Here is a 17,342-nt window from a genome sequence, read left to right as displayed (position 1 = left end):
TGTAAACTTTGACTACTGTTGCATTCAGAGTATAGTTTTTTTCTTCTTCATATAAAATTCTTGAACAAAAGCAGATTTTTTGGGGTCTTCAGATATATAATTAATTTTAAGCTTTTTATATATATATATACACAGTACAGACCAAAAGTTTGGACACACCTTCTCATTCAAAGAGTTTTCTTTATTTTCATGACTATGTAAATTGTAGAGTCACACTGAAGGCATCAAGAGCTACTTGACCAAGAAGGAGAGTGATGGGGTGCTGCGCCAGATGACCTGGCCTCCACAGTCACCGGACCTGAACCCAATCGAGATGGTTTAGGGGTGAGCTGGACCACAGAGTGAAGGCAAAAGGGCCAACAAGTGCCAAGCATCTCTCGGGGAACTCCTTCAAGACTGTTGGAAGACCATTTCAGGTGACTACCTCTTGAAGCTCATCAAGAGAATGCCAAGAGTGTGCAAAGCAGTAATCAAAGCAAAAGGTGGCTACTTTGAAGAACCTACAATATGACATTTTTCAGTTTTTTCACACTTTTTTGTTATGTATATAATTCCATATATAATTCTACGTGTTAATTCATAGTTTTGATGCCTTCAGTGTGAATCTACAATTTTCATAGTCATGAAAATAAAGAAAACTCTTTGAATGAGAAGGTGTGTCCAAACTTTTGGTCTGTACTGTATATATACATAAAACATCATAGAGCTACAGACAGACAAAAAGCTAAAGACTGAAGTAAATTGTCATAAAGTTCATCGTGTACAAAACCAGACAGTGCTCCAGACAATAGAAGACAGTGTAGGACATACACAGAAAACAGCACCACCAGTAAACCTACTGTATGTTATACAGTACAATGTGCAAAAGAGAACTGTATACAGGAGTGTACTTGTAAATAAACAGAAATTGTTCATCTAATTGACTGCTGCTGTTGCTGTGCACAACCTTTTGTGTTTACATTTTCTGTTTATTTATAACTTTTACTAAGACTTTCAAGTCGGAAAGCAACCAGAACTTTGGATATACACAAAGATCTAAATTACTTTTTTTTTAAATTGTTATTATATGTATACCCCTCCTGTTATCTAATTTCTACAATTTATTTATGGTTTCCTTATTTTTTCTTTCATTCAAAAAAGTCAATATTGTGTTTGTAATGTTTTATTATGCTATGAATGTTCAATGTTTTCAGTATACAAAAAAAGAAAGAAAGGGAAAAAAAAAAGCAGCCATTTTGTTCGCCTGTTTGGTCACGTGTCCAAATCCCATTTATTTATTCAAGGCATGATGTGTTTTTATAACTCCGATTTTAAACACTTTACCAACTTTTATTAAAATGAATTAATAAACATAAACCTTGTTTTTAAACAATTTTGCTATAAAATACCTTACATGACCTTTTCTAGTTAAAATCGAGAAAAACAGACATAACTGATTTGATTATTTCCAAACAATAATATTCAATATACATGTAAACAGTTCAGTCAAAATGATCATCATGAATTAGCATGTATATTTATTCTCCTACTACTATTATTGTACACTTCCACTCTAACCTGTATATTCTGTATCATTATATACAGAAAAAGACATTATTTCTGTATAACTGTATATAATTGTTCACAGCATATCCTTAAACACTTTTTATCTACATTTACATGGTGTATATGTTTTGTACCGTTATACATACAAGGTACATATCGTATAAATATCTAGAATTTTGTTCTATCTGGAACCTTCTGAGAGCCATTATTTGTTTGTGGGAGCACACGTGTCAATAAATCCCTTCCTTATTCGGAATAACCGAGAACACCAAGCCGCCTCTTTTTGTTGTGTATTGAAAGGCTTTTAATCGTAGTAATGCCCTAAAAAAGGGTTGAATGTGTTTAACTTATATTCGTCAAAAAGTATTTCAAAAGGTAAAAAAACAAACAAAACAAAAAAATAATTTTTGTTTTTGAGGGAAAATGTGGAAAAATAATAAATGTGTCCGGAATTTCTTGCGAGGTGCTGATAAGTCCCTCCCTCCTCATATCTTTCTTGTTTTCTTTTCTATCTACAATTATCAACGGGGAGGTTGAAGCTTAGTGCTTAAGGCTCTAGGTTACTGATCAGAAGGTCATGATTTCAAGCCCTGGTAACACCAAACTGCTGCTCTTGGGGCCTCTGAGCAAAACCCTTAACCCTCAGTGCTCCAGGGTTGCTGTATCATGGTTGACCTCAGCTTACGAACATCACTGAGATTTCTTTCAGAATGATTGTTGAATGTTGTAAAACTTCAGTAAATGCGATTCCAGACAGCGTAGAGTTATTCCTTTTACTCGTGTTCTTCGTAAGCGTCACGCACGGACGAGAATAGCGTCACAACACTGGACACCACGACGTCGGTCATGTCACAGCACGAAAACAAAAAACATCTAACAAACAAGTGGCATGCTGAAAGGTAGCACAGCATAATTGTATATTATTTTAGAACAAATAATAAAGAGTGCATTTAAACATTACATTCTAATGCGCCTCAAAATGATAGCATACTGTTTACGAGTATGCTTGTGTACAGAGCTTTACTCCTCCTGTACTTCTTTTCCTTCAGTTTCATTGGCAGACTATTGTTTAATTTCATCTTTAAATAGGCTGCATGGAAAAGGTCAATGTTCCATTTTGGCAATTTGCTTGCACATTACACACTGCCCCGGACTTTGACACTACAATGCAAAGATAAATACAAAAATGTATTATACTGTAGTAACGACTTTTACATATAGAGGTGCTTTCACAAATTTTTTTTTATGCTCAGGGAAACAAGCATGAAAAGAGAGAACCATGTGCCCATGCAACATTTTATGTAAAGATGAAGAGCAAAGTAAAAGTGCTTTGGTGCCTTCTGACCAATCAGCTTGCAAGTTGTGGGGCAGGAAACCTAAATTAGCATAGGAGAACATATTCGCTCAACGAATCAGAAAATCGAATATTCAATAAAAAAAATAAATAAATAAAAAAAAAAAAGGAAAAAACACCTGCTAATGAAATACAGTGTTCGAAATAAAAATAAATAATAATGGTCCTTATATGTAACTAAAAATAAGACTATATTTTTTGGATGGTTACTAGTACACAACTAAAATTCTCTACAAACAACCTGAACGTCAAACCTAAAAAAAAAAATGTGAATGCACCTTAAAACAGTAAGATCTCATCAACAAGGCTCGATTATGGGGGAGTTTTAAGCATTAAACCTGTTAAAATCTTTAAACACTTAATAGCAGTGTTCTGTTTCCGGTCCCTGGTTTTCGCAGGGCTCGTTGCGAATGCAGTATGGGGCAATGAAACACCGGTTCCCCCGTATCACACTCTCATTGTGCCTCTCCTGTCTTCTCGTAGTGTTACAGAGAAGTGAGCAGGACAAGAAGAAAACACGAGGATAAGAAAGAGAAACAGAGAAGCAATATGGGACCACGAGTGCTAAGAACGTGGCATTATCCTGTAAACGTAAAAGCATGCACACAATGCCAAGTTTGAGCACTGACTCTAGTGCTGTCACAGTGAAAGAGTCTGTTAAAACACATCGTCCCCCTGTGTTTCACGTCTCTAAAGCTCTGCCAGCTCCTCCAGCTCTTCCTGCTTCCGGTCGGTCATCCGGGCGCATCGTGGGCACGTCGTAGAGTTGTCATAGTAACAGTCCCTGATGAGCGACAGAAGAAACAAGTGTATTATTTATACACACATATTTGTGTGTAGGCTAAAATGTACAAATTTGATGATATAAACCAAGTGAATGAACTAAAATAAACGTACACGTTTTTAGACTGATTTATACAAGAATTGCTTAATTCTCAATTCTAATTGGTCAGAAAGTCTTGATTAATTTACTATGTAGCATGTAGGGAAGGAGTTACAAGTGTCAAAACTCTAGTTTTTGAATCGCTGGAAGACAGAATTTCGTCAAGAGAGCGAGAAGAAAAAAGTGGTAGCTCAGTAGTAATGGTATGACATTTATGGTTATGTCAGAAAGTCCAAAGTTCGAAACCCAACATCTCCACGCTGCCATTGCTTACTTTTGTTTAAGCCTGAATTACAATGATATGTTACTCTAAACAAAAGGTGTCTGCCAAATGCTGTAAATGTAAGTTTACTTTCTGGAAAGCGGTGCATTAGTGTTTAAGCTGTTGATCTTCAGAATGCAGGGTTGTGAGTTTAAATCCCAGCACCACCATGCTTCCACTACTGGATTATTAAACAAGGTCCTTAACCCTCAACTGCTCAGATGTATAAATGACATAAATGTAAGTTGCCCTGGATAAGGATGTATGCTAAATGTAGTGTGCGGGAAATGACCGCCTGAAAGAATGTACAATTTTTTCAGAATGACTCACTGGTAAAAAAAACAAAAAACTTTTGAATGTTATTGTTTGGCTGATCATGTAAATGAGCCTGACCTGTGGAAAACTGCAGAGCAGTCGTGGCACACTGAGGTGTGGCTGTCGAACGGGAAGAGAATATCCCCCTCCTTACAGAGCTCACACACGAAACCTTTAGCTTGGCATCGCTGAAAGGAAGAGTGTCATTCTGTTAATGTGGTCGTCTTTGAGCGCTGATCTGTGATTTCTTAATAAGTTAATAATTGATAATAATTGATGATCATATCATCCATGGCTCAATGAAAAACGTGTAAAATAGAGTTCGCCCGATTTTACCAATAACCAATTTGGATCGTACTTGCTGATAACCGATAAAATAGATACTGGAACATACAAACAACACTCCAATTAAAATGTTATTTCAATGCTTAAACAGCATGTGGTGTTAGCGATTCGCCTCCAGAGGTCGCTGTCGTACTGTAAAATCACAGCAGAGCTTCTCAGCACCCTGGAAAAACTGTCATTACTGATTTTTTTTCGATAGCCAGTAGTTCCAGCAATCAACCATATATATATATATATATATATATATATATATATATATATATATATATATATATATATATATATATATATATATATACCACATCTTAAATATAATTTTTATCTTTTAAATATAATAATTATATATATATATATATATGTATGTGTGTGTGTGTGTGTGTGTGTGTGTGTGTGTGTGTGTGTGTGTGTGTGTATATATGATATCTATGATAAAAATTATATTTAAGAAGAATGTGGTGCTTTCCTCATATTTGATGTGTGTAAATGCTTGAACGTCATAAACATAATTAGAAAGACCTTCAATTAACCATTTTGATGTACATTAATGCCATTATTTCGGATTAGTAAGCGAGACAAATTCACACAATCTCACCTCACAGTCCAGTTTAATGTGCTTGGCGAAGGTGGTGTGTATCTCAGTTAGAGAACAGCTGAGACGACCATTGAAGATGTCGATCAGGTCCTGTAGACTGTACATGTCATCGTTCTCCACAAAGTGCTGCCGCTCTTGAAGCTGTAACAGGAGAAAAAAAGCCTTTATGAACAAAGTGAAAGCCTAAGTATACCCCCTTCATTCACTTCCTTTCAGCACCTATAAATGGCTTTCCATGCTCTCAGGAACGTCATACAGGAGGAAAATTCTGTTTTTTGAAGAAGAAAAAAAAAAAAAAATAAATAAAAAAAATACAAATAAAAAAATTATATATATATATATATATATATATATATATATATATATATATATATATATATATATATATATATATAGTAAAATAAAGTAAGTATAAAAAAAAAAAAAAAAAACGATGCAATTTACGATTTAGTTTTTAACGATACAATACAAAAGAATGAACAATGGGCAAATAAAGAACGTTTCTTTACATGGACAACACTTTCTGGAAAACTATGCTTTCAGCCTCCAGTTTCAACCACAAGCCAGAGTAGGGCTTACACTGCTTGCAATTTTCTAAAAGCCATTTTCCTAATTTCTCCTGACTCATGGTTTATGGAATAAAACAGTGAACGAGTCGACACCTGAAAGAGGAACATGCCGAGAAACGTACTCGATCAGTATGAATGTGGCTGAACATTTTTTTACCTTGCTTTCAGGTGTCAACTGCTGATTATCATCTTAGTCTTAGATCTGCAGCACTGACTGCAGTCAAGTCGTACCTGCAGCAGCAGCCTGGCTTCCATGGCCTCTTTACAGGTGATGAAGTAGGGCTTCATGAGTAATATATCCTGACGCAGCTTCTGTAAATGGAGAGAGAACATCAAGTCCGAAACAGATCTCCAGTAATGAATACAAAATAAATAAAACAAAATAACAGCAGAAATCTCACCCTGATTTCTACCAGTTCTTCTACAAAGTTAAAAAGCAGCGGGTTTATCTCCTTTAGTTTCAAGACAGGTCGGGAGATCATAAGAGTCAGATATCGCATGGATGAGCGGCACACCTACACACAGCAAAGCGAGGCTTGTTTTTAAGCACAGTCAAGCACACACGCCACATATAACACACGCCAAATTGCTGTGGTATATGAGGATCGCATGAAGGAGTTTCATGCGCAGATCGTCCTGATCCAAAGTAAAACTGTTTTAGAGAATGTCACCTTTTTGGGCTCAAACTCCCAGTTGTGAATAACTCGGGCAGGAATGATGGCGGTGTCGTTCCAGTGGCAGCTGCTGCAGTAATACTGACCCGTATAATCACACTGCCTCGCCTCGCTCGGGACGCCTCCTACAGGATAAAACACACCACAAAATTCAGTTGGTAATACCCTCACAAACTAAAATATATATTATTATTGTTTTAAATATTTGTACATTTTTATTGTATCGCTATTGTCATTGAAAGATCGAAATATACATACGCACACTACATTGGCAAAAGTATTGGGTCACCTGGCCATAAGTATGGTATGTGATTTCTGAGCATTGCATTCCACATTTAGTCCCAATTTGCTCCTATAATTCCCTCCACTCTCCTGAGAAGATGTTCCACTAGATTTTGTAGTGTGCTTCAGCTTTGTGGTAACAGTTTGGAAAAGAACCACATATAGCAGAAAAGGTCAGGTGACCCAATATAGTGTGTGTGTGTGTGTGTGTGTGTGTGTGTGTGTGTGTGTGTGTGTGTGTGTGTGTGTGTGTGTGTGTGTATATATATTCATATACACACACAGGAAAGGTCAGGTAAACCAATACTTTGGGAAATATAGTGTGTGTATATAAATATTTATTTCTATACACACACACAGGAAAGGTCAGGTGACCTCATATTTTAGGAAATATAGTGTGTGAAGAGTGGAGGGAATTACAATAGCAAATTGAGACTAAATGTGGAACCATACTTATGAGCAGGTGAACCAATACTTTTGGCAATATATATATATATATATATATATATATATATATATATATATATATATATATATATATATATATATATATATATATATATATATATATACAGTGAGGAAAATAAGTATTTGAACACCCTGCTATTTTGCAAGTTCTCCCACTTAGAAATCATGGAGGGGTCTGAAATTGTCATCGTAGGTGCATGTCTACTGTGAGAGACATAATCTAAAAAAAAAAATCCAGAAATCACAATGTATGATTTTTAAACTATTTATTTGTATGATACAGCTGAATTCAACTACTAACATGGCCAAGACCAAAGAGCTGTCCAAAGACACTAGAGACAAAATTGTACAGCTCCACAAGGCTGGAAAGGGCTACGGGGAAATTGCCAAGCAGCTTGGTGAAAAAAGGTCCACTGTTGGAGCAATCATTAGAAAATGGAAGAAGCTAAACTGTCTTCTGCTAAAATGACTGTCAATCTCCCTCGGACTGGGGCTCCATGCAAGATCTCACCTCGTGGGGTCTCAATGATCCTAAGGAAGGTGAGGAATCAGCCCAGAACTACACGGGAGGAGCTGGTCAATGACCTGAAAAGAGCTGGGACCACCGTTTCCAAGGTTACTGTTGGTAATACACTAAGACGTCATGGTTTGAAATCATGCATGGCACTGAAGGTTCCCCTGCTTAAACCAGCACATGTCCAGGCACATCTTACGTTTGCCAATGAACATTTGGATGATCCAGAGGAGTCATGGGAGAAAGTCATGTGGTCAAATGAGACCAAAATAGAACTTTTGGGTCATAATTCCACTAAATGTGTTTGGAGGAAGAAGAATGATGAGTACCATCCCAAGAACACCATCCCTAGTGTGAAGCATGGGGGTGGTAGCATCATGCTTTGGGGGTGTTTTTCTGCACATGGGACAGGGCGACTGCACTGTATTAAGGAGAGGATGACCAGGGCCATGTATTGCGAGATTTTGGGGAACAACCTACTTCCCTCAGTTAGAGCATTGAAGATGGGTCGAGGATGGGTCTTCCAACATGACAATGACCTGAAGCACACAGCTAGGATAACCAAGGAGTGGCTCTGTAAGAAGCATTTCAAGGTTCTGGTGTCCAGTCTCCAGACCTAAACCCAATAGAGAATCTTTGGAGGGAGCTCAAACTCCATGTTTCTCAACGACAGGCCAGAAACCTGACTGATCTAGAGAAGATCTGTGTGGAGGAGTGGGCCAAAATCCCTCCTGCAGTGTGTGCAAACCTGGTGAAAAACTACAGGGAACATTTGACCTCTGTAATTGCAAACAAAGGCTCCTGTACCAAATATTAACATTGACTTTCTCAGGTGTTCAAATACTTATTTGCAGCTGCATCATACAAATAAATAGTTAAAAAATCATACATTGTGATTTGTGGATTTTTTTTTTTAGATTATGTCTCTCACAGTGGACATGCACCTACGATGACAATTTCAGACCCCTCCATGATTTCTAAGTGGGAGAACTTGCAAAATAGCAGGGTGTTCAAATACTTATTTTCCTCACTGTATATATATATATATATATATATATATATATATATATATATATATATATATATATATATTTATATATATATATATATATATATATATATGAGTTTCTTCCAGATGACTATATTTAAGAAAATCTCATGATTATGTGATTCCTATGAACACTTACTAAGAGAGATCTGGGCTCGGCACTCGGCACATCTGTAATCCTGTTTGTCCAGGCCGATCTCTGGGCAGATGTTCAGTTCGTACTCCGACTGGTGGCTCACTTTCGACCTCACGCACGGCTTTGTGATGAGATTCATGCACTTACTATGGCAACGGTAGTAACAACCTGTGAATGCAAGAAGTTATTTCAAACATGGATAATAAAAGTTCAATTAAAGAGACTGCCTCCTGAATAAAGGTGGTAATATGAAAAAAGGGAAAAAACATGCAACTGAATGGTTCTGAAGCCTAGCAACCGCTGCTCGGAGGCTCTTCAGGATTCTATAACGTATAAAGAGGCTATATCGTTCTTTTCAGTCATTTAAGACAAAAAAAGCAGTGAATTTATAATATGTGATTTTATGCAGCTGTTATACAAAGGGTTAAAAGGGAAATTAAATAGGGGGTAAACATACTATTGGTTATATAATGTATGCATGTATGTATAAATAAATATGAGGAAAGATCTAGATCACTCAAGTAGATCATATATATATCATGTAGATAACGCGGGATCTCGGGATCGCGTCATGTAAACATCTGGAAAAAACCCACCAGATCATCCAGTACTTCGTTATACACTGAGAATGTATCAAATACATCTTAAATATAGACTATAAAAAGATCTGGAAACTCTGAGACCTGTGCATGTGTACCAGGTCTGAATAAGACCCCAGATGATGGTGCTGCACTTGTCACACGTCTGTTTGACGCTCTTGCTCTTCTCCTTAGAAAAGCGATGCTCCAACAAAACACGCAGATTTGGTTCATCCTCCTCCGGGTCCTATCACATGACACGACATGTCATAATAATTTTAATAGCAATAATTTTTACTATGATGAATAAATAATACCGTATTAGACCATTTAAAACCATGCTGAAACACACCTTCAGTTCCTGGAGTTTGAGGCGCAGGTGGATGAGTTTGGCAACGGTGTCCTTCTGTCTCTCAGAATGTTCCGGCAGCTCTAAGATCTGTTTTTTATACTCCTCTATAGTCTGCTCCAGCTGCTCGATGTCTGACGCTACAAAGGAACCCTGAGTAGTAATAGAAATATGAAGGGTTTTGTGAACGGCTCATTGGTTTAAATCAACATTGAGACATCAAATCTACTGAGACCTGAACCTATAATCACTAGTTTCTAAATGCTAGAGAGAAATCAGGACGCAATATCACACTACACGGATGGAGTTATGGGAAAATAATTATAAGTATAATTACTGTTACCACATTCAATCAATAACACCACAGAGGTTTATTTCTGTTACTATTGCAATAATGCATAAAAGAAAACATATAGTATTTTTTCTGTATCTATTTTAAGTTACATTTAATAGTGTGGAACAAAAAAACAGACTTCCAGTTATTACTTTTGTTCCTATATAAAGACTCCTTCCATAAATTAAATATAACATCTTCTAACAGAAAACTTGCTGATGCATGTACACGTTATCCAGATTTTAAATGCACATTAAACATTAGTCTCTAGTAAATTCTCCAGACATGGTTTAGGTCTACAATTGCCATGAACAGTTTGGCTTTCAGTGACCAATTGATACCCTCAACAATAATGGAACTGTAATGAATGGAAATTTGGTGTGACCCAGATGAGGATGGGTTTGAGTCTGGTTCCTCACTAGGTTTCTTTCTCATACCATCTCAGGAAGTTTTTCTGAATTTAATTGCGCTGAAGTGAATTTAGGACACTGAGAGGCAACAAATGACTAGAATTTTAGATGAATCCAGTCCTTCTCTCTATCATGAAAAAGCTTTTGTGTTTTATATTGCATTTGTGTCACATTGTGCCTAAAAAAATTGCATTATGCGATCAACACTATAAGAGTCATATTTGGCCAAATCACATTGCTCAGGCCGTTACAGTAGATACTAACTACTACCAACTAACTATTACTTACTTATCTATATATCTATATATATATATATATATATATATATATATATATATATATATATATATATATATATATCATATTGATAATTAAGAAGTAAATCTATAAAACACAAAAACAAGCTTTAAGCTTTAAACCAGCTAAATGAACTATGACACAAACCAAGAAAATCACATGTACAAAAAAAAATGCATGAAAGCAGAACATGAGGTCATAAGATCTAATTCAGGACAATACTGCAAGCATGCAAGCAACATGATGATTAAAATAAAAAGAACTTCACCACAGGTCGTGAGAAATGGTCCTCGGCCAGCCCCAGGTCCATGGTCCGGTCAGAGATTTGGTGTTTGGTCTCTGTGAAGAAGAGCTCCGGTCTCACCTCTGTAGGAGAAAAATGTTAGATTAAATCCTGGACTAACGCTGACTAATCCTGTGTTCATTCTTCAGCTGCAGGAATCAATGGCTATTGCAGCAGAGCTCTCCGTATCTTAATCAACACAGCCTCTTACATAAATCTCAAGCACAAACCCGGAGCATGTGACAATGACGTGATTTAATGATTAAGCTCGGCAGCAGCAGCAGGAATGAGAGCGATAACTCAAAAAAAGACGTGGACGTGTGCTAAAAACTAACAGGGCTATAAAATCGTCTAAATGTGTAAATGTTTTAATGCATAGATTTATACTATAGCATTCATTCCAACATAGTTCCTGTAGTAACATCTCATTAATAGAAGTCTTCAGTGTCACTGCTCTGTATGTTTTCCTCCACATAAATGTCTTCAGGACAGATGTGAAAGTTTTTTTAATTTAATTTTTTAAATACAATTCAACAGATGCTGGTGACAGAATGACTGGTTTATAAGTGGACTTCTATAACATAAGAACAGAAGAGGAACTAGAAGTTTTTTATTTAAATAGGCATACTATATCTGACTATTACTGGATAAAGAAAGTATGGCATCATTTTCTTTCAGAAATAGTAAATGGCTGTAGTACAGGAAGAATAAAACTAATTTTATGCATTAAAAAAAAAAGAAGCCGAAAAGTCTGGCCATTTGCTAATCCATAAATGAAAATATCATGAACAATAAGTTGTGAGAAAAATGTGGATGAATATGACAAAATAATACAATGGTCATGACAAATATTCTGATCTCAGTCCCTCCGCATCTGTAGCGGTTACTGAAAATACAAAATCAGGTTAAAAGCACTGAATTTGATTTGCTATGCCTTTCTATACAGCTACAAAAATGTATCGTTTATTAGTCAGAGGTGAATTAGTACCTGCGTAGACGTCGCAGCACAGCATGGTTGTAGATCTCGACAGTACCGCAGTAAATCCAGTTAATTTAGCAGCTCTAGTTAATTTAATCGTCTGGAACGGTCTTTATATAAGCCACATGTCTAACCAGGCGAAAGAAACAGCTGAGGGAAGCACTGCTCTTCCTGTTTTTTATCACACTGTTCCTGTTTCATTGCAATATCCTTCTCTCACATCTTACAGACTCCCATACACTCATAATCCGCTTCACTACTTTAACAGTCATATGTATAACAGATTTGGTAACTACAACACAGACAGATTTCTACGAGATAGCTTGTACATAACAATGGGCTGGGGAATATATTATATGGCCAAAAGTATTTGGACATACCTTTGGGTGGGGCTTTGTTAAAAATTAGGGGCGGGACCAGAAAAGTAAGTGTGCACTTATCTGTGATTAATCAGATCTGACTCATGGTGCAAGGTGAACAGCAGTCAGAATTGAATTATGGTCTCCAACGCGCTGTGCCTTTGTCCGTTGACCTTGTGAGTCACCTATCTGAAGACTCACCCTGTTTTGGGGGATCCTTCCTGTCTGAGGTGCCATCACTTTCAGTCCTGTCGAACGGGTTGACGTGACCTTGGCGAAAGCGTGCGAGTCTCTCATCGTATTCCATATCGCTGCTTAAACCTGCTTTTATACACACACATCATCCAAACACACACACACACAATAATTGTATTTAACTCATACTCAAATATGAGAACTGAAACAAGTAGATTTCAATTCTGATATTGTACTGTGTGTGTGTGTGTGTGTGTGTGTGTGTGTGTGTGTGTGTGTGTGTGTGTGTGTGATGATGCCTTGTGATAGACTGGTGTCTGATTCACGAAATATCGTATTAGGTGTTACATCTTCATTAGGAAGATAAAGTTCTTACTGAAGATGTTTTAGCATAAGAGTATCAGCATCAGTCTGCTATAAATGTATGTCAGTTTCACGCCTCAAATGTATCGACTCGGTGTCGGCTCGGTGTCAACTCGGTGTCGACTCTTTCCCTAAGGACGTTAGAATCGGATCAATGTTCAATAAATACACAATAAAACGAGTTAAAGCGACGCGATTTCACATATCTACAGGTTTTCGCCTTTCGATTTCGACAGATTTGGCCAAACAGAACATTTATATTATAATAACAACAATTTCCAGTCTTTTTTTTTTTTTTTTTACCACACGTGTGATAAATCATTATCTTGTACACAGTAATCTGAGATCGCGCCAAATCTGATCTAGATCATAATCCGATAACATCATTTGCAGTTTATCAAATCTTTCTCCATAAATATTATATATATTAAAATGTTTTTTTTTGCAGTGTTAGCTATACAGCTTGCTAGCTAGCGCCAGGGGCTAATTAGCAGACACCAATGCATACGTGCTCCAGATCTTACCTCATATTGATTATAGACGAGCATTTAATTTACAGATATTATTCATCTTGGAAACAACGAGAGAAAACAATCAGTGTTTCACTTCAATGTGTGTATCGAGATGACAGCTCCGGCTTCGTCCTGAGTCCAAAAACATCATCCCTGTCAATACACGCTGAGTCAGGGTTGCCAAATCCGTTTGAAAGATACATAGCAGGGCCCAGAGACTATTACAGTCCAACTGGATTATTTGTGCATGTATAGAGTGTATATAACGTGTGGAAACATCTAGTCTCTTATGTTGTTCTAGATACATGCATACTCCTTTTGATTCTATGCAACAAACTAGAATGCAAATAAAGAATACTTTCTTCATTTGGCAGGGTGTGTGGCAAGTCCTTTTTGTCTTTGTGTAAATCAGTCACCTTTCCTTAAACATGCACACACACACTTCCTGCTGTAAAAGGGAAGTACAACAGCATTCAGAGTCAAATCACATACAAATCACACCCAGACTCATCAATCACACAAACCATTCAACTGGTGCCTTAAAGGTATTTTAAAAATCATTTAAATCCTAAATATTATTGTGTTATTACAAACACTGACACACCCAAATAAAAGATTAACTGATTTGACAGAATTTATATATTTATGACTCATAGGTGCCACCTATTTAGAAGTTCAGTAAAAAAAAAAACTCCTGCTTTAATATGCAGAAAACCCTTTTAATTTTCACACTTTTGATAAAGGGGCAAAAATGTAAAGATGCAGGATAAACAAACACCTGGCAACACTATGTGCCTTTATTATTGTGTGTAGTGTATTGTATGTGAGGTGAGGGTTGTAGTTAGCGCCCCCTGGCGTCTGTCTTATTATTATTATTAATTATTAATTATAAATAATATTAATGGGTAAAAAACAAAGAAAATTATTAATTAGTTATTTAAAAAAAACTTTGCGAACTAGTCATAGGTTTTTCATGCCATTGGATCGAAACCAGTGTAGCAATGTTCACTAGACAGGAATTGTTAATAATGATAAAAAAAAATGTAACTTTCAACTCACCATCGCAAAGGCTTGCCAAACGTTCGAAGTAGTCGGCCCACTTTTACGAAAATGGCTATAACTTATGAACGGAATGAGATACTCACAAAAATATGTCTGTATGCTCAATCTTTGGTAAAAGAAAAAAAATGCATAGCTTTGCCACTTGGTGGCGCTAAACAAGGGGGGGAAATGGCTATAACTATGCAACCGTTCGTCCGATTGACCTGAAACTTTGCATGTAAAGTCTCTGTCCAATCTGCCATAAGGGTTTATGTAGACAATTGCGTAACTCAAAAAACATGGTCACCATCTACCAATGACATTTGGCCACCTGTTAGACAAGGTTAATAGAGGCCGATCAAAACGAAACTCTGTAGGCATCTTCGACCCATGGTCCTAGAATTTTGAACATCAGTCAATAGGGGTGTCGTGTTTTTCAAGTGTATAAATATTTGTATATTGCACGATTTTTCACACACATAATTTTCATATAAATAAAAAAATGCACAGCTTTGCCACTTGGTGGCGCTAAACAAGGAAAAAATTTATAAATAGCTATAACTACGCAACCGTTCATCCGATCGACTTGATACTTGGCGCTTAGTGTTTCTGTTAAATGTGCCATAGGGTTTTATGAGTATTTTTGCGTATCTTAAAAAACAAGGCCGCCATCTGCCAATTATCTGTGAGCTCCTGTTAGACAACGTTACCATATTACAAAAAACTCGGTGTGGGGATGTTCCTGATGTCTTTTTTTTTCTTATGACCTTCGGTACCTCAGTTTCTTGAACCCTACTTATCGCTGCTTGTAGCTATATTTATTATTATTATTTGTAGCAGTAGTAGTAGTGTTTTATACCAGTCATGGTCCACTGTCGACTGTCTACTAAAAATGTGCTGTCCTTTTTTTGGGACGTGGATAGAAACTGGAAAACCAGGAAGAAATCCAATGAACACAAGGAAAACATATGAAACTCCACACAGACAGTGACCACAGACGTTACTACCACCACTACTGCTACTACTATTTCTGTAGGCCACGCCTTTAATTTAAGGCGTGGCCTACAACCTTAAAAGGCCTCTAAGAAGGAATATGTACATAGCGTACTGTATACAAAAGCATACTAAGTGATCTTTCAGTGCTCTCCTACTGTATAATCCCATTGGTAAGTATCTATCTGACTGTATGATGTACACTATGAAATATACAGTAAAGCAATATCAGATGTTCCTGGGTGTCGTTTCAGCTGATTCCGCACTCTCCCTACTCACCAGATTTGGCTCGTGTGGAAATCTTCCTGAAGATGAAGATCCAGCACGAAGGTCACCTTTTTGACACCATTGCGAAGATCCAGCACGAATCACAGAAGGATCCAGGACACATTTTAGAAGTTGCAGGAACACTGTGTATTGCTGTGTAAGGGGACTATTTTAAAGGTAAACGTAGATAAATAAAGCGCTTTGTGTAAACAGAGGTCGTCTCAAAACCTTTTGTTATCACCTCATATATTGAATTTTGTACTTGCGTGAGATTTATGGTTTTATATCTAGTTGTATACATACTGTAATAATCAATACAGAGTTAGATATATGTCATTTGATTTAATAGCATTTAAGTTTCTAAGGTCTTGTTTCAGTTTTTTGTTGGTCCTGCTGTGGGCTTTCATCTCAGCGTTCAGCATGTTGTGCATTTTGAAATGCTTTTCTGCTCAACATGATTATAAAGGGTGGTTATAACCTTCCTGCTGACTCAGGTCAGTCTGAGCCTACTCCATTGCATATGTATGAACAATGTATATTTATCAGTACATCATTAGATGTGTGTCTCAGGGGACTTGTCTTGCATTGATCCGTTCCTCGACCTAACACAGCCATTTCGACGGTTCTAAATTATGCAGGAAGCATTTTCTTTCTTTATTATGGCAAACGGGTCATTATTGGGATTGTGAAGTGTTTGTGCTGCAGATGCAATTGTCCTTTCATTTCCTAAGACATTTACAGAAAAGGAAAATTGCACTTTATGTACAGATTTATATAATTTATATAAGATTTACTGATTATTTGCAAGCAGTGTTGTGTTTTTTCTAGACCTTACATTTACATCACGTGGTGGATAAACGCATCTTCATGTATACACTAGAGGCCCTGAGCATTAATGCCTTGCCTTTAGGTAATGCTAGGGTTTGAACTCACAACCTTCTGAGCAAAAGTCCAACGTGAGCTACTATTTCACCAAGCATCTAAGCTTTAAAGCCATTAGTAAAAGCCACTGCATCTCCAGAGCTGCTCAGAAGTGCCAGTGTGCTCTATGAACGCCTGCTCTGTCTGTGCATCTATTTTGTAGGCAGCAGAAAACCTTCATTGGTGTCATGACGCATGTGATCTTTCTAATGTGGTCCATTTTCTCAGTGCTGATAAAGAACAGCGTGGAAAGGATCTCGGGAGAACGAGTTCACTCTTCACACTGTGCCGGAGGTAGGCTGCTATTTTTAAGCAGCATCTAGGTCATCTATACATGGGATTGTCATGCAGGAGTCATTCAGTAGAGCTGAATAAGGACCAAACTCACCACAGACTCACTATAGTCTCATTATAGACTCACCATAGATTGCTGATGTGTCAGAAATTGATAATTAAAGAGATTTTACAACCAAC

General features: G+C 37.0%; 1 protein-coding gene across 4 annotated transcripts; it reads right to left on the bottom strand.

The window, feature by feature from the left end:
• Positions 1-1,146: 1,146 nt before the first annotated feature.
• Positions 1,147-13,847, bottom strand: def8 (differentially expressed in FDCP 8 homolog). 4 transcript variants are annotated; one of them, XR_014535486.1, is made up of 13 exons: positions 13,659-13,847; positions 12,778-12,897; positions 11,224-11,321; positions 9,918-10,067; positions 9,671-9,812; positions 8,991-9,155; positions 6,537-6,664; positions 6,267-6,380; positions 6,097-6,177; positions 5,297-5,437; positions 4,438-4,547; positions 2,537-3,683; positions 1,147-2,315 (listed from the first exon to the last, which is right to left on the bottom strand). XR_014535486.1 is itself a non-coding variant. In XM_083553071.1 (12 exons), the coding sequence occupies exons 2-12, from the start codon at positions 12,881-12,883 to the stop codon at positions 3,590-3,592; spliced, it is 1,329 nt and encodes a 442-aa protein (XP_083409197.1). In that variant the 5' UTR covers positions 12,884-12,897; positions 13,659-13,847; the 3' UTR covers positions 1,147-3,589. The 4 variants fall into 4 exon arrangements, 2 of the variants coding, with proteins under 2 accessions (XP_083409197.1, XP_083409198.1); XR_014535487.1 differs by lacking the exons at positions 12,778-12,897; positions 13,659-13,847 and adding an exon at positions 12,227-12,398; XM_083553071.1 differs by having other exon boundaries at positions 1,147-3,683.
• Between the last annotated feature and the right edge of the window lie 3,495 nt (positions 13,848-17,342).

Source organism: Silurus aristotelis (genome assembly GCF_946808225.1).
Source record: "Silurus aristotelis genome assembly, chromosome: 10".
NCBI lineage: Eukaryota > Metazoa > Chordata > Actinopteri > Siluriformes > Siluridae > Silurus > Silurus aristotelis.
Note: the sequence above shows the minus strand (reverse complement) of the source record. Positions and strands in the feature narration are given on the sequence as shown.